General features: G+C 41.8%; 1 protein-coding gene across 1 annotated transcript in view; it reads left to right on the top strand.

Annotated features, from left to right (window-relative positions):
• The window catches only part of FSHR (follicle stimulating hormone receptor), a 189,533-nt gene continuing 164,573 nt past the window's right edge, over positions 385-25,344 (top strand). Inside the window, 1 exon segment of the mRNA NM_001285636.1 lies at positions 385-536. Within this exon segment, the coding sequence (NP_001272565.1) occupies positions 385-536 (152 nt within the window).

Genomic DNA, 25,344 nt, shown 5'->3' with positions numbered 1-25,344 from the left:
TCACTCTGTTTTGAGAAAAAAAAAAAAAAAGTGACCCACAGGGACAGTCTTACAGCGAATTTAATATAAGCTATTCTAGACATGCATCAAGTTTCAATTTGCAAACCCAACCAAAAAGGGTAAAGGGACAGCGTATCTTGCCACGCCCTCTACCTCTCCCTCCCCACCCCCACCAAAGTCACTGCTGTCACTCAGAAATTCTGCTATTTGTCTGGAAGTGACCGATAAAAAAGAAAAAAAGGAACACGGCCCTGGGCGGGTCACGTGACCCTACCAGCTCCCAACGCAGACCTCTTCTCAAAAGGGCTCAGTGTGGAGCCTCTGAAATCTGGGCAGGATTGTCTCTGCAGAGGCAGAAGCAAGCAGGTGGATGGATAAGTAAACATGGCCTTGTTCCTGGTGGCCTTGCTCGCATTCCTGAGCTTGGGCTCAGGATGCCACCATCGACTCTGTCACTGCTCTAATGGAGTCTTCCTCTGCCAGGAGAGCAAGGTGACAGAGATGCCCTCCGACCTCCCCAGGGATGCGGTCGAACTGTAAGTATCTGAGTCAGGGGGAACAACAGTGTGGCTGGTATTTGTGCCTTGTTTGCTATTATTATTTTCACATTAAGCTGATAACTGTTGGGCTGAAATATTCTGCCCTGAAGGCTTAAGTAAAACAAACTCCCCCAGCCCAACACTCCTGCCCTGTGGATCTCTAAGGATCTTAGTGAGAGTTTGTCTCGGAGTTGTCGGGGAAGGGCAGCATGGAAACCTGAATCTAAAGGTGAAAGGAAGACTTTTTAGTGGTTTTGACACATTTGTTCTTGGGAGCTGTACTCTCTTTGGTGGAACTAAGAGAAGGCTAAGGAAAATGTAGAAACTTAGAAGAGCTCGAATTGAAGGCAGAAAGATGGCTTTGATTGACATGGAAGGCACGATGGGTGTTTTTGAGGATACTGAATTCAAGAAGGCAAGAGTCATTGCTGCTCTGGAGGCACCAGCAAGGAATTCTCCAACTGAGACTCTGCTTCCTGGAGGAAAAGGAGTCACAAGAGAGGGAAGGGGTGTGAAGAAAAGGAGAAAGAAAAAAAGCAGGTGTAGAAAGAAGGAGATCATCTTTCATACCACTGGGAAAAGGTGATTCCCACATTTAGATTTTTACTAAACTACTTTAAAAGGAAACAGACAGACGTTTACAACTTGACAAGATCTTAGACATTATTCTACTTCCATCTGTTTATTTTGCAGTTGAGAAATCTGGGGTCTGGAGAGTAGAAAATTTCCTAACCTCTCACGAGGAGTAGAGGCGGAGCCAAACTAGAAATCAGGGCTTTTGACTCACAGATCGCTGCCTTTCCCTTAAAGTCCCATGTCTATTGCATTAAAGTAAGAGGAAGGCAGGACTGTTTCCTAGTCCAATGACCATCCCTCCCCACCTCCCCACCCCTCCCTCCCATCCGAGAGCTGGCTCGGAGATCATAGATATCCTCAGTCGTTTTATCCCAAGGATTTTAAACAGAAGCTGCTATTCTGGAAGCATCCTTTAATCTTGGTTCCCCAAAGCTATGCGTGATCTTATTTTATGGCAGAAGGTGGCCATCTTTTCATTTACCAGTTACCATTACCTATGCCCAAACACGATGGGGCTGCATTTCAGATTTTCACTCAGGGACAAACAGCTACAAGGCTGAGTTGGTTCTGCCTGCTCCTCTTTCCCCTGACATCACAAGTTCTCCATTCCTTCCCAGAGGTAGCAGCAGGGAAGATAGATGGCCAACGCTGTGTTTTGGCGACACTGCCTTAATGAGACAGTTACTCCTGATTGCAGGGAAGAACGCGCCTGTGTCTGCTTTGTTAGGTGATTATAAACACAAGAGAAGACTGATGCACCTGAGCTCCTCTAAGAAGTCAGTCGCTCCTAAGCTACTTTGAACAATTACTTAACTTGTTTTCAGCCTCAAGTTCCTAATTTCTAGAAGTTCAATACAATCTGCTTGGTGGGATGGCTGTGAACACCAAAAGATAGAGCCCCTCAATGCACACACTCAACACACACACACACGCTCACACACACACACATTTCTACCTCTGCCAGTCCTTCTCCTTTTCCAGTGTTTCCCCAGGGACCAAGCAGTGTCAACCAGTTACTAAAAGAGACAGCCTCTTACAAGGCTTAATTTAGATTGATACCCTCTTTTCAAAACTCCCTGCTAAATTAGGCTGTCTGCTTTCTGGCATTTCTTCACCAGAAGGGAGATTTTTTTTTTCACTCTGTATAGAAAAACAGGGAGCAACCAGATGTGGGCCATAGTCTGTGGAATGCCCACTTCTGATTCAGACCATAGCTGAGAGTAGTTAAATATTTCTGGCTTCAGGCAAACTCCAGGAGATAGTGAAGGACAGGGATGCTGGGAGTGCTGCAGTCCATGGGGTTGCAAACAGTTGGATACCACTGAACAACAACAACAAAGGGTTTAGGTGGCCTGAGACAGCACAGCATCATGGAGAAAGTACTCAACTTGCGGAGCAGGGTCAGGCATAGAGGGAATTCTAAAGTAATATTCACAGGTGGGCCTTTAACTCTTTATCACAAGTCAGAGATGGAAGAGTATGGACTCTAGAATCTAAGAGACCTGTGTTCTAATCCAGACTATGACTGTTTCTTGATTCAATATGTGGGCTTTTGGGTGTATCATGGAAATTGTTATGTGTACCTTTTTCAGAGTTGCCATGGGCATTAAATGTAGGATAAAAACATTCAGCACAATGCCTCTCAAGTGTGGGGGGTGGGGATTGTTGTTCATGTGTAAAGTACTAGAGAGAAAAACACCACAGAGGGCATTCAGGGTGATCAAATGAATCAATGGAAATGAGAAGGCTTTGAAAAACTGATGTAAAGATTTTTGTAGCTCTGAGATAGTTTATAGTATCCCACTGATTTAAGAATAATCTCCTTCTCTTCCCAGTGGCTGGAGCACTTCCTCTCTGAATAAGAAATGGTGTTCCTTTGGGCTTTCAATATTTGCCGAGAACTCAGGGAACAGGTTTCATCCTGATGATAGGCAAAGGATTTTTTTTATTTCAGACTTACTCTAGAAACTCAGCTTCACATAGAGGCAGTCAATGAATCTAGAAGGGATGCTTTGATCTTGTGTTATTCTTCCTGGAGTTAGAATTTCTAAGAATGTGAACACCCATTCAAAACCTGAAATTTTAAGTCTCGGTGATGTTATGGATACAGATTGTTTTCTTTAGCAGGCTCAGATGACCACAATACTAGAAGAAAAGTGTCCACTGATGGGCATTCTTGGCACAGGGAGAACTATATGAGATCACGCTGTAGGCTGCCTGTGTTGACCCCTCTCTTCACAGCAAGCTCCTATATCTCATTGCCATCTCAATTCTCCTTCTGAGATGTAGAAAGGAATGGATTACAAAACCAGTAAAGCTACTGTTGGTTTCTTCATTTGTTGAATGTTGATAGTTTAATTCACCTCATCATTTAGGTTTCATATTCCCAAAAGCCCACATCTAACTACTTTCATAAACTCCCTTCATACGGCTACAAGCAATAATTCTTTTTTTTTTATTGCCATTATCTTTGTTTGGAATCTGAACATCTATCTACACGGTGGATTAAATAGTTGTCTTAATTTATCTCCTTGCTATCAATCTCTGTCTTTTCCAAACCAGCCCGAACACCATCATTCCATTTTTCTCCATAAAGCACCACAGCCACCATGATTCTCCAGTTTAAAATCATTTGGTGGCTCATCTTTCTGACTTTACCTCTCACCTAGCTCCAACAGGAGCCATCTGCTCCGCAAGCCTGAAAAAGACTTGCTCTCAAGCTCAGCTTGTGTCCCAGGGTGTCACGACTGTTACACATCTTGCTTCTGTAATCTTCAAGCTCTTCTTTGTCTCTTGAAAGCCAAACTGCTTCCTATAAGCTGGCTCAAAGTTTGCCTCTTTGATAAAACTCTCCTGACCATTCCATCTTCATGCAATCTGAACCCTGGTGCAGTTCATTTTACAATCTTGCTTTGCCCTTAATTTTTCATATGTGTCTTATTTCCTCAACTGCAGTGAACATGTTCTTGGTAGTCACTGTGCCTGGCTCAATGCAGTGTAGGTTCTGGGCCCTCATTTATATATAGAATAAATGACACAATAAATAAGGGGGAATTACAGCTGTTTATTTGCTCTTCTCCTCAGTATCAAAGAAAAGATTCTTATAAAAGATAATTATTGCTCCCCCTGTGGTGAACTACTACAGGATTTGATAGTTCCCTTGCTTTCTTTGCTTTTTTATGTGTTTGTTTTAAAGAAAAAGCCTGTATATCATTCTGGAATCCATTAATTTATTCAGAAAGAGAAACACATAGACTTGAAACAGTCTACTAAGTTACAAGTTGAATATTCTTTTAGGCATGCCACTCAATTCTCTTGATTTAAGTAATAATACCTGTTTCTCTATTTTTGACAAGAATATTTAAAGGATGAGTGAAATTGCCTTAAACAAAATCACTTTAAACTGGGTAAAAGTGTTCAAAGAAATACAATTTTTGCCAACTGAGGTCAGATTCCAAACCCTGAATGTTAGCTTTCCTGTGTTTCCCATATGTGCTTTGATGATTGTAGTCTGTCCAGATGTCAGAACCAAACACCCCACTGTGCAGACTGCTCTGGGTTCATCTATCTGAAGACTGCCACTGCCTTGTTTAGATGTTTCTTTGAAAGAAACGAACATCACAGATTTCATGCTAATGCATGCATAATCTTTCCTCTCAAAACCAAATCCTGTACCTTCTTTAGTGAGAAATGATATGTCAATGTCCAACATTTAGAATTTAATCAGGCTGGGGTAAGGAAGGTTTATATTTCCTGCATGAGAATCAGAAAAAAGAACAGCTACAGAATGCAGTATCTTCAAAGGGAAAAAGTAAAAATTATATTGCAGAGGAAAAAATTCTTTAAAGTAACAGATGAACTCTACTCTGAGAATTGGCTAAGAGCTGTAATTTGCAGAGTCATTATCAGCTGTTGAAGAGTAAGGGTTTGATGGCATAGAGCTGCACTTCTTGATGATGATAACATCTCCTTGTTTACCTAAAGGTCAGTGCTGTCCTTCCTTGCCCAAGTCCTCTACCAAACAAGCCTAAGCTTCAGAAGCAGAAAATCTTGGCAGCAAGTGGGAAATTCATTTAATGTTTGATTATCCTTCTCCAACACCACTAATTGGGTTATCCAGTGGTTTATTGGACTACCTTTTTTTTTCTTTTTTTGAGCTGTTAGATTTAAGATCTCCAATTTAGCTTTATTTAGACTAGATGCTAACTTTTATATCCCATAAGGTCACCTAGCAAAGAGAGTAATTATTTTTAATTGCTTAAGATCTGATTATAATGAGATATGGATGTTTCTTCTTAATCTGACCTCTTCCTGAAGTATCTTGAGCGTGTTTTATGTCTCTGACATGAACACACCATAACCTTTTTCTTTCATGAGGACCTGAAAGTCTTCAAGGGATGTGCAAAAAAAATTTTTTTTGAGTAAAGCAACCAAACCTGTGCCATACACCGGAACTCAATTATATTTTTAGTCTCAGGAGTGGCTAGTGTCCACTCTCTTTCATACCCTCTCCCAGACCTTTTTCAGCAAGAGCCAACACACAGCCATCATGGAATCCTGTACCACAAACACTAGAAAATGTACAGCATAAGCCAATTTTTGTATCTCAGTAATGCTAAGACTGATGAAAATCTTTAAGAAATAGGGACCCTAAGAGTTCAGCTATTTCAGTGAAATAGATCAGTTGAGGACATGGGAGAGAAAATTCATCAGTAAATTGGTGAAGGGCAGAAGTAAATTAGTGCTGAGATTTCTTTCAATTCTAAAATGCTTTGATTTTTACAAATATCTTCAGGTACCAAACTTCCCCAAACCAATAGGTTTCTTCTAGACCTGCAGAGTCCAACACGTACAATTGTTAATTCCTAAATTTCTGTAATTTCAGTTGTGGGATTTTGAAGAGTGTGGTTCTTAGGCTTAATAGACAGTTCTGCGAATGTCTGTTACTTACAAATGCAATGTGGAAAACCTCCCCATAGATACCTGTCTCTGACTGCTTTCAGTTTGGTGAGGGGGGTTAAACAAAGAATTTTTGAGGGATCCCAGCTCCAATGATGACTTTGTAACTAGATAAACAAAGGCTGACTGGAAATCATCCTAGAATAGAAGGGCATGGAAGAGAAAGGGCCAGAGCCTTGAGCATTAGAATTCAGGAGTGGTTCCAATTTAAAATTGCTTGTCCCTTCAAAGAAAGTCTAGCAAATTTTGTTCAGGAGATAGGATCACATCCCTGGAAGACAGAGGGGCCTTCCCTTGTGCTTTCCTCTTCATCTCAGCGTAACAGCTTGTGAATCAGCCCCTTGCGCCTTCGGCTTTCTCCCCGCCCAACCCTCTGCTCTGAGTCCTGGCTTGGTTTAATTCCCTATAGGCACGAATGTCCAGATTCAGGACAAAAGTTCAAAGTCTTAAGTTTGACATTAAGCTCCTCCATATTTTATCCTCAAATTAACTCTCCTGTCTTCCCCTCATATCTTCCATCCTCTCAACACTTTTTCTGTGGACTATTTCCTAATTCCCAGCTCTCAAACATACCTTATATTCTCCTACCTAAATAATATTATTTTCTCCAACCTGAAATGAATTCTTCTACTTTAATATATTCAGCTTTGGAGACCAAGCAAAAAGGCTCATTTTTCATGAGGTTTCTTTCAACATCAAATATTTATTGATTATATTTGTGCAGGGCACTATGCTGGGCACTCGGGAGAAGAGGATCAAAAGGGGAGGCATGGGGCTGCTCTCATGGAGTTGCTAAAAGAGAAAAGAGTCCAACAGTAACAACAATCATGCTTTTCCTCAATTTTACCCACAATAACAAAAATCCCCTTGGAACCCAGAATGGTCATTGTCTAAACTACCCATTTGACAATTAATTGCAAGTTGCCTTGTGCAATCTGAAATCACAGACTGTGGGAGCTGGAAGAAACAGATGCTGAGTGAAAGTCAATGAGGAGATGCCTGCCTTTTTACATTTAACAAGCATCTGGCTGTCCTGTCTAACTTTGCTCTTTCGACCAGCTAGGGTGGATTTAAGGAGCTGTGCAGGGCCACTTCCAGAACACACTTTTTTGTAAAAGGTCAGAAGATCCTTGCTTTATTTTACAAGGAAAACACAGACCTCAAGTAAAATAGAATGATAAATGAACACTAGCAAATTCATGATAAGGCTTAACCAGCAGATGTTTAAATATTTAAGTTTGACTAGGATTCCCTGGTAGCTCAGCTGATAAAGAATCTGACTGCAGTGCAGGAGACGACAGTTTGATTCCTGGGTCAGGAAAATTCCCCTAGAGAAGCCATAGGCTACCCCCTCCAGTATTCTTGGGCTTCCCTGGTGGCTCAGATGGTAAAGAGTCTCCCTGCAGTGAGGGAGACCTAGGTTCAATCCCTGGATCGGGAAGATCCCCTAGAGAAGGAAATCGCAACCCACTCCAGTACTCTTGCCTGGAAAATCCTGTGGATGGAGGAGCCTGGCAGGCTACAGTCCATGAGGTAGCAGAGTCAGACATGACTGAGCAACTTTCACTTTCAGAAATTTTCACATTGGGCAAATATAAGGGTCTGGATGCTTTGAGCTGGGCTGGAGGAGAATGGTACAGAAGATGGAAAACAGCATCAAAAGTGGAAGCTTAGGCTGCATTGTTTTCTTTCCTAAACTCATAATTTTTCCCGCAAAACTCCTTGTGTTCTTGAATGTTACTAAGTAGACACTAGGAGAGAATAGGTAAAAGGAGCTTACATGTCAATGGACTGTGTATGACAGCTTCCCTTCAAAGCAGCTGAACATCATCTATGAAATCTGGTAACCACACCGAGTTCACAAAGACCGGATGTCTCTTCTGAAAGTGACACACCTTAAAAATGTCTACTTTGGCATACGTGGGACACAAACAAGGAATTCTTGAATGTTCTTAAATTTCTGAGCAATTTCTCTTCCTTCTAAATTCCGAACTACTTCTTATGGCTGTGTTTAGAATAAGAAAATGAATTGAAAATGAAAGAATGATCACTAGCCATCATCAGATCACAGCAAGTAGAGAGAGTCAGACTTAAACCCTTGCCACTGCCGTAGGCCCACCAAGGCTAATTTCTGCTCAGGGCAGGAAGGAATGAATCCTTCATCTAACTGGTGTTTGTTTTATGGGTAAGTAGTGTAGACATTCTGTAAGTAAATATACTGGGTTGGGAGGAGCAGCAGAAAATACTAGAAACACTCTTTTAATTTAGAAAACAAACTGGAAAGGCAACGAAAAGCAAACATGATATTTACGGTGACCAGCAAAGAGGTCAACTGGAGGCCTGCACACAGTAGCAAAATTGCTTATCATGTTCCTGGCTGTGAAAATCTGCTGAGCTCCTTCAATAAGAACATGGAGTCTTAGAATGGCATCTGATTCCCCCAAACAAATATTAGAGATGAGAGGAAAGAGAACAAAGAGTTATGACAACCAGATAGGAAAATTACAAAGTAGCTCTGAAAGCAGAGCTATAGGGTAAGAAGAAGCAAAACAACCACCACAGCAGTATAAATAAAGGAAGGGGCTGGGCCACTGAACTGGGGGATCACTGTGCCAATATCTCGATCTTGCCTCTTGGACTGGGCAAAACCCCTGGAGAAGATTCTTCCAAGCCCCTACCTGGAGGGTGAAGCCCTAACTGCCAGCACTCTGGCAATGCAGGGGACACAGGTTCAATCCCTAGTCAGAAGATCCCACATGCCGCTAAGCAACTACTCTGTGCCACAACTACCAGATCCGCACTCTAGAGCCCACAAGCCATAACTACTGAAACCCATGCACCTAGAGCCGGAGTTCTGCAACAAGAGAAGACACTTGAATGAGAAGCCTGTACACCACAGCTAGAGAAAGCCTGTGTGCAGCACAAAGGCCCAGTACAGCCAAACAAATATATAAACCTGGTGTTTTTGCTCAGCTATGGGGAACACTGGCCTAACTGCTCCAGGTGGGTAGTATGGCTGCTTTTTAAACAACTTTTCTACCAGCCCTCTTTATTTTGGCCACCTCAACCCTCTTCAACCTCCAGTCCTGCTTCTGGGAACACCAGTGCCTCCAGTTCCTGAGTGTTTTGGGGGATCACGTGGCATAAATCTCACCTGCTTGGAATTTCATTTTAGAGTCTTCCAAGTCAGGACTTCTCCAACTTTAAATATGCAAGCCAATCAGAGGAATGTACTGGGAAAATGCAGATTCCGACTCAGTAAGTTTGGGGAGGAGCCTGAGCTTCCACATTTCCAATCGCCTCCAAGAGATGCTGGTTGTAGTAGTACCAGATCCACATTCCTCCATGGTCTTTACAAAATCTCGTTGCTCTTGTTCCTCTGCCTTACGGCTTTAAAAGAAAGAAAACAAGTCCCCTTCTTGTCTTCTCAGTGGTGTTTCAAGAGGAAACCAATAGTTAGTCAGTTGTTTGTTTATTCTGCCTTCTCTTCTCTGGAATCCCCATTCATTATTCAATCCACTCAATGCCCACTGTTGCATTAAAAACTGTCTTGTCACAGGTACCGATAAACTTTATTTTTGGTATGTTTCACTTAGTAGTTATATTATTCTTCAAATAAAAACCCGAATTTTAGATGACCACAGGTAACCATCCTCCTGCTTGAAACACTTTCCCGCCTTGACCGCCAGCTTCTGCGACATCACACTAGTTTCCCTCTTACATCTCACAGCAGACCTTGACCTTCTCTGTTACCAAGTCTCTAAGTGATGAAGTGCCCCAGGCTCCTCCAGACCCTCTTCCTCATGAATTTGTATTCTCTCTACAGTGATCTCATCAGCCCCATGGCTTTAAATACTAGCTATATTCAAAATTCATGTGTCATCTCTGACCTCTTCATTGAGCCCCAGACAAGCAATACCCAGCTGAAACCTTGACATCTCACTGAATCCCTTGCCAGCACCTCAAAACCAGCAAGCAGAAAATAGTCCACTTAATCGCCCTCCCCTTAACCTCTCAGAATCTTCTCTCCCAGGCTTCATCATCTGTGTTAATGCCTAGATCACCAACTTCTTGCCGTAAATCTAATCCAAGTGCTGGGGATTAGCCCCCAAAATATAGCCCAAACGTCTCCACTTCTCACCTTCCTTACCACCACCTCAGCTCAAACCACCATCTTCTCTCACCTGGGCTAGTACAATAGCCCCAGCGTTTCTGTCCCCTAGTTCCACTTAAATCCATTCCCACACAGCAGCTAGAAACGCTTTGAAAGAGAAGATGGCATAAAATTACTCAGAATTTCACTCAGAATAAACTTTGTTCAATCCACGTTTCCTGACTATCTATTATAACAGGCACCACTCTAGGTGTCAGAGGTCCAGCAGTGAGCAAAACAAACCCAGTCTCTTCCCTTGAGGTGCTTACATGCCTTGTCATAGCTACAAGATACTCTGTGATCTGACCCCTGCCAGCCTTCCCACGGGCATAGTGCACGCCATGTATCGCTTGCCCATCGCCACTGTGCTCTGGACCTTTTTCTGCTCTCCAAACACACCAGACTGGTACCTACCTGAAAACTTTCCCTTGCTTTTCTTTCCCTCTAGAATGTTTTTCTCTCTCCGCTTCAGTCTCTCCCCAAATGCCAACCCCTTGGAGAGGTCGTCCTTGACCGCCCCACTATAGTAGCACCCCAACTACAGCAGTAGATGATCTCTTTCCTCCGTAAACTCACTGTAATGTGAATGTTTTTATCCATTTGTCGCCCCTTGACTAGAAATCAGAACTAATGCTTCATGGTAGCAAGGATTCTCATGTGAAGAATAGCTCCTAGTACAGAGCTGATGCTCAATACCTTCACGGATTAAATGAATAAATGAAAGGCCCTTCAGCAAATGAGAACTACAAGGAGAGACTGAATGTAACAGATACCTATTAATTCTACTCTATCATCATGCTGTGTGCCTCTTATAGTATCTCACCCAACAGTCTTGCACTGTAGCTATTACTGTTCCCATTTTAGGAAATAAGATAAATGGAATCAATCAATGCTGAATGGCAGAACTGAAATTGAAATTCCTGATATACCTGATCAGACAATGTCCGATCTTTGTATTAACCATGAAAAAAGAGAGAGAGAGGACCCCCTAGTTCTCTGAACTCAATCCCTAAAGAAAAACAATCCAAACGGAGTATATACAATGCTGGAGTCATCTATAATCCCAAGCGTATGTAATATCTTGCCACTTAAAAACAGAAAAACTCTCTGAGGGCTAGCATTGAACCCCTGGCCTGCACTCAGCAGGGTTGGTTCCTCAGTAGCTAATCAATAAGGAGGGCAGAGACAGAAAATGAATGTGTGGGATCACGAAAACATAGGAGGAGGGCTGAAAAGTAGATGTCACTGGGCATTTTCAGTGATAAGCTGCAACATAATCAGAAGTTGGGTAATAAGGTCGTAAACACTGGACCGTCAGGGAAATCCAAAATCAGAGATTTTTTTGCTAGATGAATTTAAGAGAGCATATCCTTCCTCCTTCCCCTTACTTGTTTTAGGTATGAGAAATGAAGCTCAGTAAAATGGTTTGTCTTAGTCCTCAATTTCCAAGCTTCTTTGTCAGGCTTAGTGATAAAACATTCCTCTCTACTCCCACAGAGAACAGATAACCGCCCAGCACATTCGCTTCTTTTCCCTCACATTCAAGGAAGTATAAACATCAGAATTCCACCACGATTTTCTTTTTACCTTTGCTTGCTTTCAAAAACAGCTTTCTTGAGACATAACACGCAGTATACAATCTACTCAAAGTTTGCATTTCAATGGTATTTCGTATATTCACAGATATGTTCAACCATCTTCATAATCAATTTTAAAACATTTTTATCACCCAACTCTTTAACTGTCCCTCCTCTGCCTACCTTTGCTACACCCAGACCTAAGAAACCACTAATCTACTGTCTTTACAGATTTTTCTAAACTTTCATATAAATGGAATTACATAAGATCTTTGTGACTAACTTCTTTCATTTCACATATTTTCAAAGGTTTATTCAATGTATCAAAAATCTTATCATAGTCAAAAAATATTTCTTTGTATAGGTAAACCACATTTTGTTTATCCAGTCGTCTGTTGATGGACATTGGATTATTCATTTTTTGACTATTAATGATGTTTGCTTTAAACATTTATGTGTAAGGTTTCGTGTGGACATGTTATCCCAGTACCACCTCTGGTCGCCATTGTTTCTGACAAGACGTGAGTTGTTAACCTTATTGAGGGGTCTTTGTAAGTAATGAGTCATTTTTCTCTTGCTTTCAAGATTTTCTCCTTGTCTTTGATTTTCAGTGTTCTTACTACAATGTGTCTGTTTATGGGTCTCTTTGTGAATATTCTACTCTAATAATATTGAGCTTACTAGATGCTTTCAGTAAATCTAGAAGATTTTCAGCCGTTATTTTTTCAAATAATTTTTTACTCTTATCTTTCCACTCCCCACCGCCTCCCCTCCCCCGGGAACATTTCAGACAATCTATTGTAGCATTCTGGGTACTGGTTTCACTTCCATGACTTACGAGCGTTATTGGTTAGTTTGCTGTTTAGTGGCTACTAGCTAATTTTGTTGAAAGCCTTTGATGTTGATTCTCAGGAAGGCACAACTTTGAAGATGCCCATGGTCACCCTGGGAAGACAAGGTATTAGCAGGGCTGTCATCTATTCTTTCCCTGACCGCACCCAGATATTAAACTTTACTACTTGCAGTCAGACTATGCTACTATTTTCAAAAATTCCCTGGGGCATAAATTCCTTTATAAACTAATTCAATCAAATTGTGGCTCCTTCAAATAAATCATTGATGGAATCAATGTTTTGATATTCATTCTGACCCCAGGGGGGCTCCTTCCAGCTGTTTTATTTCCCCTGGTTCTCCCCTGCAAACTAATTGTCCTACATTATATGTCTATTAGATCCATGAATATCCCAACTGCCTTCACCCTAGCTTTACTGTTCTTGAGAGGGCTCTCAGGCTTAAACTTCTCCACCCTCTGTTGCAAATGAAGTCAGTTCTTTGGGAAGAAAATACCAGATAAGTGTTTCACAGTCTGCTTTTCACTTTATGCAAAATCGCAGCCAGGGTTCTGGAGCCAGGAGTGGATTCAAAGGTAAACTTCTGAGACCCTCATTCCAGGAGTTAAACACTTGAAGGAAGTTAGGGTAGCAACCAATCAAGCTTGACTTGGAACCAGCACCTCACGAGCCCTAGCAAGAGATTTGGATTCCTAGCATTCCCAGCAGGCCTTTCCGAGACAGCCTCTGATGCACAAGTGTGCCTTGGTATAAAGGAAGGAGCCCCACTTCCCGACCACACCTGCCTAGCATTCAACCTCAGCAACAGGCCGCTGGAGGCAAAGTAAGAAAAGCTGAAGTCCTGCTTCTCCTGGAAGAAAGCCCTCCACCTCGAAGCTGGGAGGAGAGGTACCCTGTGTTCTTGACTGTAGTACTCTGAAGTACCAGCATCTCCACTTCTCTGAAGTGGGAGGGGCAAGGGAGGCAGTACTTTTGATTTAAGTAACACACTCTTGCCTTTTTTAAACCGGATTTTCACAGATATTCTTGAATAGATGTCTTTATTTAATTTGTTACAAAATTTCTTCTGTTTTATGTTTTTGTTTTTCTGGCCATGAGGCATGTAGAATCTTAGCTCCCTGACCAGTCCCTAATATATATGTATTAGGGACTTCCCCAGTGGTTAAGACTTTGCCATCCAATGCAAGGGGTATGGCTTCCATCCCTGGCCAGGGAGCTAAGATCCTATATATACATAGATTTTGCTGCGCTGGGTCTTGTGGCATGAGGGAAATCTAGTTTGTGGCATGCAAACTTCTGAGTTGTGACATGTGGGATCTAGTTCCCTGACTAGAGACTGTATTGGGAGCACAGAGACTTAGCCACTGGACCACCAGGAAAGTCCCGCCCCTCTACGTTCTTGATCAAGCAACGCAAAGCGGGAGCAGGTTGTGGCCAAAAGCAGAAAAGCAGTGAGGTACCCAGGATTATCATCTCTGAAGTTCTCAGTGTGCCCTTGAACAAAGGAGAATAGTTGGGCATGCCAGGAGGAAATGGATGTTTTCACCCTGAAGTTTTTCATCCCATTTTTAACTTTAATGTCTTTCACGTGCATTATTAGCTTTAAATAATTTAGTACACATGTCCTAAAGTTGGTCTGGTGAATAGTAATGGTTCTATCATCCACCAAATAAGGCCACTAATTGCTCTTCTTGACAGCCATAAGAGTTTCTTAAACATTGTGATATGGTGAGCAAAACAGGTAGAAATGGAATTACAACTGAAAGGATGCTTTCCAGAGTTGCTTTGGTTTGTTAGATCAAAAGAGAAAAACAGATTTTTTTTTTTTCTCCTGAGCAGACTAGAGACAAAATGACTTTCTCCCTGTGTATTGACAGTCCTGACCATTTGACAAAAGTAATTTCAGCAACAAGAAGCATGCAGTTGTATCAAATGGCAAACAAGCCAAAAGTATATCAAAATCCTGAGTTCAGCATCTTACCTGAAAAAAAATCATTGAGACCCTAAACAAAGCAGTACATCACCCACGACCTGCTGCTCCTGGCATCACATCTTTATTGAACACTTACTGTGCGTACAGCCATTTGCTGGGATATGAGAGTCAACCCTGCAGCCCTGACAGATAGACTCTCTTCATAGATCTGAAGCAAGTAGACATACACACACACAGACACAGAAAAAGTGAGCAAGGCTTTTCAACTGATCATGTGGTAACATGATAAGGACAGGAAACGCAAGACAAAATGTAACTACTGTAGAAATTCCTTGAAGGGAGAGGTACCTGTGCTTGCAATAAACAAATAAGGCCACTTCCTTGAAGAGGTCAGACATGCGCTGGACATCAAGAAAAGATTTAAATATGCAACAGTGAGGGAAGATTCTTAGTAGGTAGAAAGAACATCTACAGAGCTAATCCAACAGCAGTAAATCAAAGAAAAAGCTTTTTCTCCTGAAGGATATAGTATTGTTTCTGAATTATCAATTTCCTTTTTCAAAAATGCGCCAAGCACAACGCTTGGGTGAGAGTAGGGGAAACTGGAGTATTTCCATTCCAAATCTCCAAATTCAAAAATCTAGTAGGGGGAGAAAAGAAGTTCTGTTTTAATAGATAGTGGAGATTTGGGTAGAAAGAACCAAGGCATGGTTCAGAGAAACTTAGTGAAGTGTACTCAATGGTTTTAAAAATCTGGGTTCGATCCCTGGGTCGATCCTTGGGTCGGGAAGATCCCCTGAAGAAGGAAATGGCAACCCACTCCAGTATTCTTGCCTGGAGAATCCCATGGACGGAAGAGCCTGGTAGGCTAGAGTCCACGGGGCCGCAAAGAGTCGGACACGACTGAGCGACTTCACCTTATTTTGCAGTTAAGAAATACAAATTACTTAAGTTATTAGAAGTCTTTTAGAATCAGTTTTTATTCAATTGTTTCAATTGGCTGGAGTAGGGACAAGCTGAGGTCACAGGCGATCTTTGGATCTAAAACTACACTTCTAAAATTAATAATTCCTTCAGAGAAACTTAAACATTGGACTCTTTCACATAGTAAGCAAATAGACCCCAATTAGGTCTAGATAACTTTTCCTAGAATGGATAGAGGAGCCTAGAGGGCTACAGTCCTTGGGGTTGCAAAGAGTCAGACACTACTAAGTGATTAAAACCAACAACAACCTGAAATTAGCTGTTTTGTTTGTTGATCCCCAAACCACTTTGCTTTTCAAAAAAAAAAAGGGGGGGGGATAAATAACTGAGCATAAAACAAATAACAAGAAAATCTTCCAAATAGTCTGACTCCCCATCCCTTGTATTTTTTTTTCTATTTTCATAACATTTTATATAACTCATAAAAAACAGTGCTTGTATAAAAATTCACACAAAATTGCTAGAGAGCATACAATTTCCAAAACTGTCCTGGGTTTTTATTACATTCAGTTTTCTTATTGTATTTTTCTAACTCTGCCTTGAAGGCGAGCAGTCAAGATCAGCTGACTTGACCAACACGTAGCCCAACTCCTTTTGTTTTTACATCACTCTGTTAAGCTGTCTCCTTTCCCATAATCATTATGGTGTAAGTGACACTCCAGGGGAAATCAATTCCTTTTGACTAAATAGAAAGGCTTGGTCTACCTCCCTCAAATCATAATTGGGGCTTTGTTTATTTTGCTGTTGTCTGAACCCTGCAACAGCCACATCTTGCTTCCACCAAAGTTGAATAGCTTGTCTACTGCAGCCTCCAGGGAAGATTTGCCAGCCCTTAGGAACCACCTGCCTTGAGGAGGGAATAATTAGAACCACTTAGATATTAGAAATTGCATTTCCTAGCGACTGACTCCATGTTGCTTCCCCTCAAGATTGTTTAAAGGAAAACTCCTTTAAACCCCTAAGGGGATAGAGTCTGTCTCATTTTCTTTCCACTTAGAAAGATGTGAAGCTACTGAAGCCTTTATATTTGTAAGATTCTCAAAACCAGGGATTCCCTTGCCTCATTTCTAGCTGTCTTAGGTCTGGAAAGTATCAAGCATGTCTTAGACCTCAAGAGATATTTCTGAATAAATGAAATGAATGACTTTCGCTAAGTTAAACTGATGAGTTAAATTGAATTGGATTGGACTGGATTGAAATGAATTGGGCCTCTCTGCACTGACAAAGTAGCTATCAAGAAAGCAGAAGGAAGGTCAGTGTATGCCATTCACTAGCTGATCAAGGCCAGCTATTTGGAATAATCAGGGAGTCTGAGCCCTCCTGGCTGCTGAGGATCAGAGGTTAAATGATATTCCAAGGACAGATAGCAAAAATTAGAGCAGAGACTCCAGACATAATAACAATAAAGACAAATAACTAGGCTTATGTGTATGTAGGATGTCAGGCATGGCTCTCAGTGTCTCACTATATCATAATCTTTTTTAGTCCTCATAGCAACCTTTTGGGGCAGGCTCTACTGTTATCCACACTTTCAGATAAAGCAACTAGGCATTAAGCAATTAAGTCATTTGCCCAAGTGGCACATCCAGGATAGGGACTCAGGAAGAAAGACCCCAAGACACTGCTGTTAACCATTTCAAGACATCATGGACAGGGGAGAAAAAGAGTTTATAACACAGCTTAAATAAAGGTTTTAAGAAAGGAAAATGACAGCAGTGTAAGGCAAAGAAGAAACAAAACAAGAAAAAGAAAGAAAGAAAGAAAAAATTATTCCCCTCTTGAAGACTTGCAATTATAAACCAGTTCTAATCTCCTAAACATAAACATTTTAAGACATACAGATTTCACATTACTGAACTTCCTGAAGTTTGACCCTGGTAGGATCTACCCAATCACATTGTACAGAGCCTTGTGGGTATGTCAGGGTTCTAATACCCAGGAATGTCATAAAATAAAGGTTTTTTAAAAATAATACATCATCTCTCATGTTTATATTTACCTATCCTTTACAATCAAAAACATAGACTCATAATGTGTAAAACATTCAAATAACATTTGTCTTGGAACATGGCAGCCCTAGTCAGTGCTGGACACCATATTCATTCTCCCAGAATGACCAGGAGTCCTGACCTGGAGGTGTCTCCCTGCCCTGCCTGCACCCAAAGGCCTGTCTGCTGATGAATCTTCTGCTCCCATCAGTGAGGCATGACTGAGCGCCTCCACTGAACCCTGCACATAGGTATCTAAACAAATAGGTGTTTAAATCATCCTGTCGAAGCAGAACCACACACCTGATTCTAACTACTGACTATTCTAGTTCTGAAGATCTGAGTTCTTCAAAGCGTGAGCCTTCCCTTCCATGAGTTTGCCCAAACCTCCCCTTAGCTACTCACCCTTTTTCTGCCACCTTGACAGAAGCTGACAATCTTTCTCTCTCATGAGTTCAGGAAACTGGGAGAAGACGTGGATGCCTCCCTGTGGGGCAGGCCTACAGGCCATCCCTGAAACCCTCTCATTCCACCTCTTGAGAGGTGTATTACAGGGCAAGGAGGCCAAACAGTCAGGGGATGATCCCAGGATCAGCACTGAGGAGAATCTGGTCCCAAGGGCACCTCATTATTCAACCTAGGAAAATCATCTAAAATGTCAGGGCCTCAGTTTACTCTCTTATAAAGTCACAGAGCTGAACACGAGGATTCCTGAAGTCACTTCCCTCCCCACTAAACAGAAGGAAAACTTGATCCTGAGAATGAACTCTGACTTAAACCAATCAACTTTTTAACAATCAAGCCAGCTTCATAACACAGTCCCCGTTCCTCCCAGCCTACACATGCAGAGACCCTGACAGTTTTGTCATATGTGATGCTAGGAATCGCACCTGTGCAGTCAAAGTCCTGCATTTTTTGCCAGCCTATTTCTTCAGGTCTGTCATGACTAAATGGCAGCAGGAAAAAGCTAAAGGACCAGGTATCTTTTTATTGACAGCTTGCCCTGTAGACCCTGCCCTGGGAGGAGGAGGATAGACGACGACTCAACAGGGTCCACCAGCCATCTGCGGTTTCCCAGGCTTTAGGCCTGTTAGCAACTGACATTTCATCCACATCATTATAGCGAGTGGCACAACCAGGGAGTTAGGGCCATTTCTGTGTGTGTTTGCGTGTGTTCATGCCTGGCTTTCCATTTTTAAGTCCAATATTTAAAATCAAGAGCCCTGCAGATTTGAGGCAGTGGATAGCCTTAAAACTCCTCAAGTAGTTGAATGTTATTTACTAAGGAAAAAAGAAAGCAAAACTGGTGAGCAACAATTCATTCATTCATTCAAAAATACTTACTGACTGCCTCCCATGCACCAGATAATGTTCTATATGCTAGAGATACAGCAGAGAACAAAATGGGTTACAAGAAGAGATGATCAGCTCTTAAGGAGCTTATATTCTACAATAGATGACTAATAATGACCATGAAAAATAAGATATATAATATGTTAGATGTTTATGTATGATACTAAAAAAAAAAAAAAAGGGAAAGGGATCTAGAAGATCAGAAGCAGTGTGTACACAAGCCAGGAAACCCTGTGGAGAAGCAATCAATTGAGTAAAGGACTAAAGATGGTAAAGGACTGAGTCACATGGACATCTGGGGGAAGACTGTTCCAGAAGAGGCCAAGTAAGAGACCATGAGACAGGGACATATCTGCATGTAAAAGGAAAAGTACAGTCAGCATGGCTGAGTGGATGACTGCAGAGGGCACAGATAAATTCAGAGGGTCACAGAGATATTTGCATGTAAGGAATTGGCATGTAAACCCTTGTAGGGACATAGGATTCTGTTTAGGGTGAGATAGGAAGCCAGGGGAGGGAGTGATCTGATTTAAGCTTTAACAGAATTAATGTTAAGAATACACTGAAGGATGTCAAGACAGAAGCTGAAAGACAGGTTGAGAGGCTATTACAATAATTTATTTGAGAGGTGACGAGGATTCACATGAAAGGGTGAACAGTGAAGATGATGAGAAGCAGTCAGATTCTGGGCACACTTAGGAGGTACAGACAATAAAGACTGCTGACAAATTAAATATGGGGTGTGAAGGAAAACAGTGTCACAGACGGCTACAGGTTATAAACCTGAACAGCTAGAAAAAAAGGAAACATCTTTTCAGACTAGGGAAAGAAACAGAAACTGGGCTGAAGGCTGGGGTGGTGAAGGGGTGGAGGGGAGGCACAGCAATTATGAGAGAGACATAGCCCTAATGGAAATTGCATTCTTGTTTTCTGATGCTGCCCAGGTCAAACTCACGCCTGTCCACTGCTCCTAGAATGTTACACTAGAAACTTACACTTAAAAAAAAAAAAATTCTTCTGAATAACTACATTGTGCCTCAGGATTAGCTTTTTAAAAATGCCTCCTAAGGAAATGGCAGTCCCCTCCAGTGTTCTTCCTTGGGACACCCTATGGACAGAGGAGCCTGGCGGGCTACAGTCCCTGGGGTTGCAGGTCAGACATGACTTAGCAACTAAACAACAATAAAATAGCTGAGCAAGTTCCCTCTGGCTACAGACATAAACCCAATACCCTCTTTTTTAGTGATGATGTAGGGAGGACCCTCACTACCATGCAGAAAGCTGCAGCATCTGCTCATTCTATCATCAATACCCTTCCCTTTGTCTGGCCCCTTGCCAAAGTCCCAGTGTTTCTATCCAATCCCCTCCTCTCCATCTCTGACCCCTGCCCCAGAAAGCAAGTCTGGGTGGAGCTCCCAGACATCTGAACTTTGCTTGGAGGGCATGAGCCCTTTCCAAAGAGACTTTACAGACATAATATAGAAGGTAGAGTTTATGTGACTCAAGTAAGTAGGTCACTTAAATTTCTCATGTCTTGAATGTTTCTATCTAAAATAAAAATGTGGATAAAAGGAGGAAAGAAGGGAAGAAGGGAGAGATGAGGGGAGGGAGGCACTGGGGGAAATGAGGAGAAAGAAACACTACAGTTCTTAGAGCAAAAGCAGATAGACCCCAGAATAGTTACTATATCCACCATTTTATTTATCTTTTAAGTAAGTGACAGTTTTATGGCAAAATTATAATATATAGGCATGTATGACGTTATTTCAGATGACAGATTTAATTCTTTTCCATACAAGTAAAAGCTGCAATTACCACATTAGAACTTCCATGCAGAATATCTAATGCATATGGAGCTTCAGTCCCAGGCCTGAGAAGCTGTGAATGCAAGTCACCACACCATTTGAGTCTGTGGATATCAGCATATTGTCCTTTCCCTTCCACCCTTCCATCTTTCCAGTTTATGAATACCTACTCCTTTTCTTGCAAAGATTCCTGAAAATATTCTTGTACCATCCCCGTTTGACACACGGGAGATTTTTCTGGACTCTGCAATTTCCTCTGGACCACCAGCTTTGTCTACCTCCTTCATGTTATAAATATCAAAGGTGAGATTCCAGAGGTGCGAGGCAGCCTTCACAAAGACTCAGAGCCAGAATCTGGCAAAACCAAGAATGGAACCCGAGATTTTGGACCTTGATCCTCAGCAGATGTGAGATCTCTTCTCCAGGAGGGACTTTGAAAGTGAGCCAGAAGATCATCAATTTAATTAAACAGGCAACAGAAAGCTGTTGTAGGCCTGGGAGCAGGAGTGTGAAGTCATGCTTTCGAAGCCTTGATTTGAAAGTAAATGTTCAAGACAAATTGGGAAAGAGAGAAAGAAACTGGTGAAATGGAGACACAAGCAAAGGCCATTATAGTTATTCAGTCATGAGATGAACAAGACTCTGGACCAGAATATTACTAGAAATGGATAAGAAAGGGTGGATGAAAGAGAATTTTCCAAGGAAGAAGCATCAGACTTTGGAGTAATGAAGGTTGAGAGCAAGAGAGACAAGCCCTACTGTCGTAACTGTGGAAGCCAGCTCACTGTTGCACAAGCTTGCGGTCACTTTGCGCCCCATCCTGAGAGGAAGCCAGGCCCATCCCCGATCCTGCGTTAGGAGGATGACAGTTCTGTCGGCAGCATCAGAAAGGCACCAGCTTATTCCTGGGTCAGCCAAGAACATGCCCATGTGGGTCTGTCAGTCTGTTTCTAGCTCTTTCTTTCCATCGTGAAGGTACAAAGGAAAATGCTCAGAGCGTGCTTTAGGCAAAGCATATTTTATCCCAAAGCTGAGAAAGGGAAAAGTTCACTTCTCATGCCATCAATGCCAGGGTTTTGAAAGCACCAAGAAATGGATGAAAGAAAACAAGCTGCAGCGAGGGTGCTGATGCTTTAGTTAGGAGCAATCTGAAGCGGCATGCATGTCGCCTGGCTGAGCAGGCACCAGGGAGGGAAATACAAAAGGAGATTTGATTGAAGTGCTCTGGATGACAATTTTCTCAAATAAATAAATAAATAACTGGATAAGCATCCCGTTCAAGAGAAAGCGGGCTCCTTTTTTGTCCTGAACATACACACACATCATGAAACAGTGAGGCAGAGAAGAGATGTTATCTTGTGGACATTTTTCTTAAGGGAAAAAAAAGACATTTGTTATTAAAAATGAAACACTTGGGTATTTTGAAGTGGTGGTCCTCAGTCTTCCTGTGATGGACTGTGATGTTGGAGTTTAGATTGCTATGCATGTCGCTCTGTCCTGAACTGCATTTTTCATATGCACTGAGGCTCTCAGAATGACAACTTGAAGACAAAGGAAGTTGGAAAAGAGGCTACCACTGATGCCCAGGACTCCGGTCACTTGTGTGCAAAAGCTCTCACTGAATATCTAGAATAGAGTAGAAACCACCCCCAAAGATTAGCCCCTTCCTGTACTGCTCTCAACCAGAGTGATGAGCAGGGCTACAGGGTTTTAGACATCAAAATAGCGCAGATTTCTGTTCCCAATGGTTCTTTTAATTCATAACTATAGCTAACATTTACAAAGTACTTGACAGTTTACAAAAGCACTTTGACAGGCATTTCCTCATTTGCTTCTCACAATGTGCAAGCAGTTTAGCCCATTTAGGCTGCTGTAACAAAATACCATAGATTCAGTGACTTACAAACAGCAGAGATTTATGTCTCACAGTGTTGGAGGCTAGAAAGCTCAAGATCAAGGTGTTGGCAGATTCAGTATCTGATGGGAACCTACTTTTTGGTTCACAGCACCTTCTTGCTACATCCTCATGTAGCAGGGGTGAGGGGTTTTCTAGGGCCTCTTTTATAAGGGCATTGATCCCATTCATGAGGGCTCCAGCCTCATAACCTAATCATCTTACAAAGGCCCCAACCTCCTAACACCATCACTTTGGGTATTTGAACTTTAGCATGCCAATTTAGGGGGTCACAAACATTCAGATCATAGCAGTAACTTAGAGGTTATTATTCTGTACCGGTGAGGAAATGGAGGGTCAGAGAGGTGTACTGATTTGCTCAAAAGTACACAGTTTAAAGGGGTTTCCCAGGTGGCTGCTGCACTGTACTTAGTCACTCAGTTGTGTCCGACTCTTTGCGACCTCATGGACTGTGGCCTGTCAGGATCCTCTGTCCATGGAGATCCTCCAGGCAAGAATAATGAAGTGAGTTGCCATGCCCTCCTCCAGGGGATCTTCACAACCCAGAGATCAAATCCAGGTCTCCCACATTGCAGGCAGATTATTTACCATCTGAGCTACCAGGTAAGCTCTGGTGGCGCTAATGGTAAAGAACCCACCTGCCACTGCAGGAAACATGAGAGACGCAGGTTTAATCACTGGGCCTGGAAGATTCTCCTGGAAGAGGGCACAGCAGCCCACTCAGGTATTCTTGCCTAGGGAATCCCATGAACAGAGGAGCCCTGCAGGCTATATAGTCCGTAGTGTTGCAAAGAGTCGGACGTGACTGAAGCGACTTAGCACACATAGCATATACACTTAAAAACAAAAACGGAATCTCAATTCAAGGTTGTTGTGAAGGCCAAAAGTATTTATATGAGTTACTCAGTCCAGTGTTTGTCACAGTTGCCACTCAGTAAATAGTACCACCCATATACCACAACACACAAGAACTTCACCAAAGCAGCTTGTTAAATATTTTAGCAATTCTTTCTTCAAAGGATGGCCATGCAAACAAAGAAGAATAATTTGGCTCACTATTATTTTCTGTCTAGAAGTCTCAAAAAAATTTCTAATTCCTGCTAATTTATTAAACAAAGAAGAAAAGCTCAATCTCACCAATGTCTTCCTGGAACATTACAATGCATTTTACTCTCATATTCTAGTTTTCAGTTAATGTATACTGAATATAATGGTGTAGAACTTAAAAGGTGAAAACACAGTGGAAAAGAAACCAAGATTTACCCAGCATCTATTATATAGGTTAGCAAGAGTGATTAAGCTTACAAAACAACCTTGCAAGACAGCTGGCCTCTTGGTACAGAAGAGAACAAGGCCTAGGAAGCTTGTAAAATTTGTCCATGGTGTGACTAGTGCACCACAGAGCCAGAATTTGACCTCAGAAATTGTGTCTGCCTCATACTATTTCAACTATAGCACAGACTCCTTGATTCTAGAAATTGCTAGAATTTTATTGAGTGCTACTTGTAAGTAAAGTGAAATGAAGTGTTAGTTACTCACATGTGTCCAATTCTTTGTGACCCCATGAACTGTAGCCCCTTAACCCCACCAAATTCCCTAGCTCTTTCAAGGACCTAATGTTACAGAATCTGTTTATTTCAAAGTGTGGCATTTCCCCACTTTCTTATGCTAAAATGTCTGCAAAAGGCCACTTTGTCCAAGGACAGAAACCAGAATTCTTTAGTATTATCTTTAGGGGGCCACAGTGCATTTCCTCCCATTGTTGATTCACAATGGATTCCACTATCATCCTGACCTAGAAGATAGAATTTCATACCTCGAGCACAGCACTGTAAGGGACTCCTTCTTCCCTGAACCTCTGTATGTGTTGCTGCAGCTGGGTGCTGTGATCACATACTCTCATTTAACCCTCACAGTAGCCCTATGATGTAGAAAGTGTTAGCCCCAGTTTGCAGATGGGGAAACTGAGGCTTAGAGTGGTTACCCAACATGCTGCCTCACATAGCTCCAAGTGTGATAGGGGTCACAAACCCTGAGGCTGGGCTCTTTGCTGACTTTTTACTTATGTCCACTTATTTTATGTTGAACATTGTCTCTTAAGATCGTAACAGCTGCAAAGAGAGAGTGTTTAAGGGCCATGTGTGCTACCTGGGATTTCAGAGACAATCTGCTATAAAAGTCTGCATATTTGCATGAGGATCCGGGAAGAAGTTCAGTGCCATCAGGTTTGGTCAAATAAAACAAACCAACCCAGTGATTTTAAATGTGTCCATGCAAAAAGTGAGGAAACTCTGCTGGTGTGAGTTAGGTTAGAGAAGATGGGTGAGAAATGGAAATTAAGGAAACAATTTAGGTTTATAGCATGAAACTTACCAGAAAAAAGAAGGTGACAGAAGTGATAAAAACAAACAAAAACCCCAAATCAGATAACGCTTCTCATCTGAATGGTTGGCCAAACTACCACATTATTTGCCTATGGAACAATTATTTAATATATTTAACCTAAATTTCCTCAAATTCCACCAGCATAGTAGAAACAAATCATATTGTAGTACTAACAGTAAATTATAAAGTATCTTATTTCTTGCCCCAAACCCCTCACTTCCTTTATAAAGTCAGCTTTCACTTCACCTGCAAAGGGTCCCTGAGTTACACTGGCAATTTCTGGGGATGGATCACCAGACACAGTCCTCTGGTTCCAACCAACTTGC

The sequence above is a fragment of the Capra hircus genome, chromosome 11 (assembly GCF_001704415.2).
Source record: "Capra hircus breed San Clemente chromosome 11, ASM170441v1, whole genome shotgun sequence".
Lineage (NCBI taxonomy): Eukaryota > Metazoa > Chordata > Mammalia > Artiodactyla > Bovidae > Capra > Capra hircus.
Note: the sequence above shows the minus strand (reverse complement) of the source record. Positions and strands in the feature narration are given on the sequence as shown.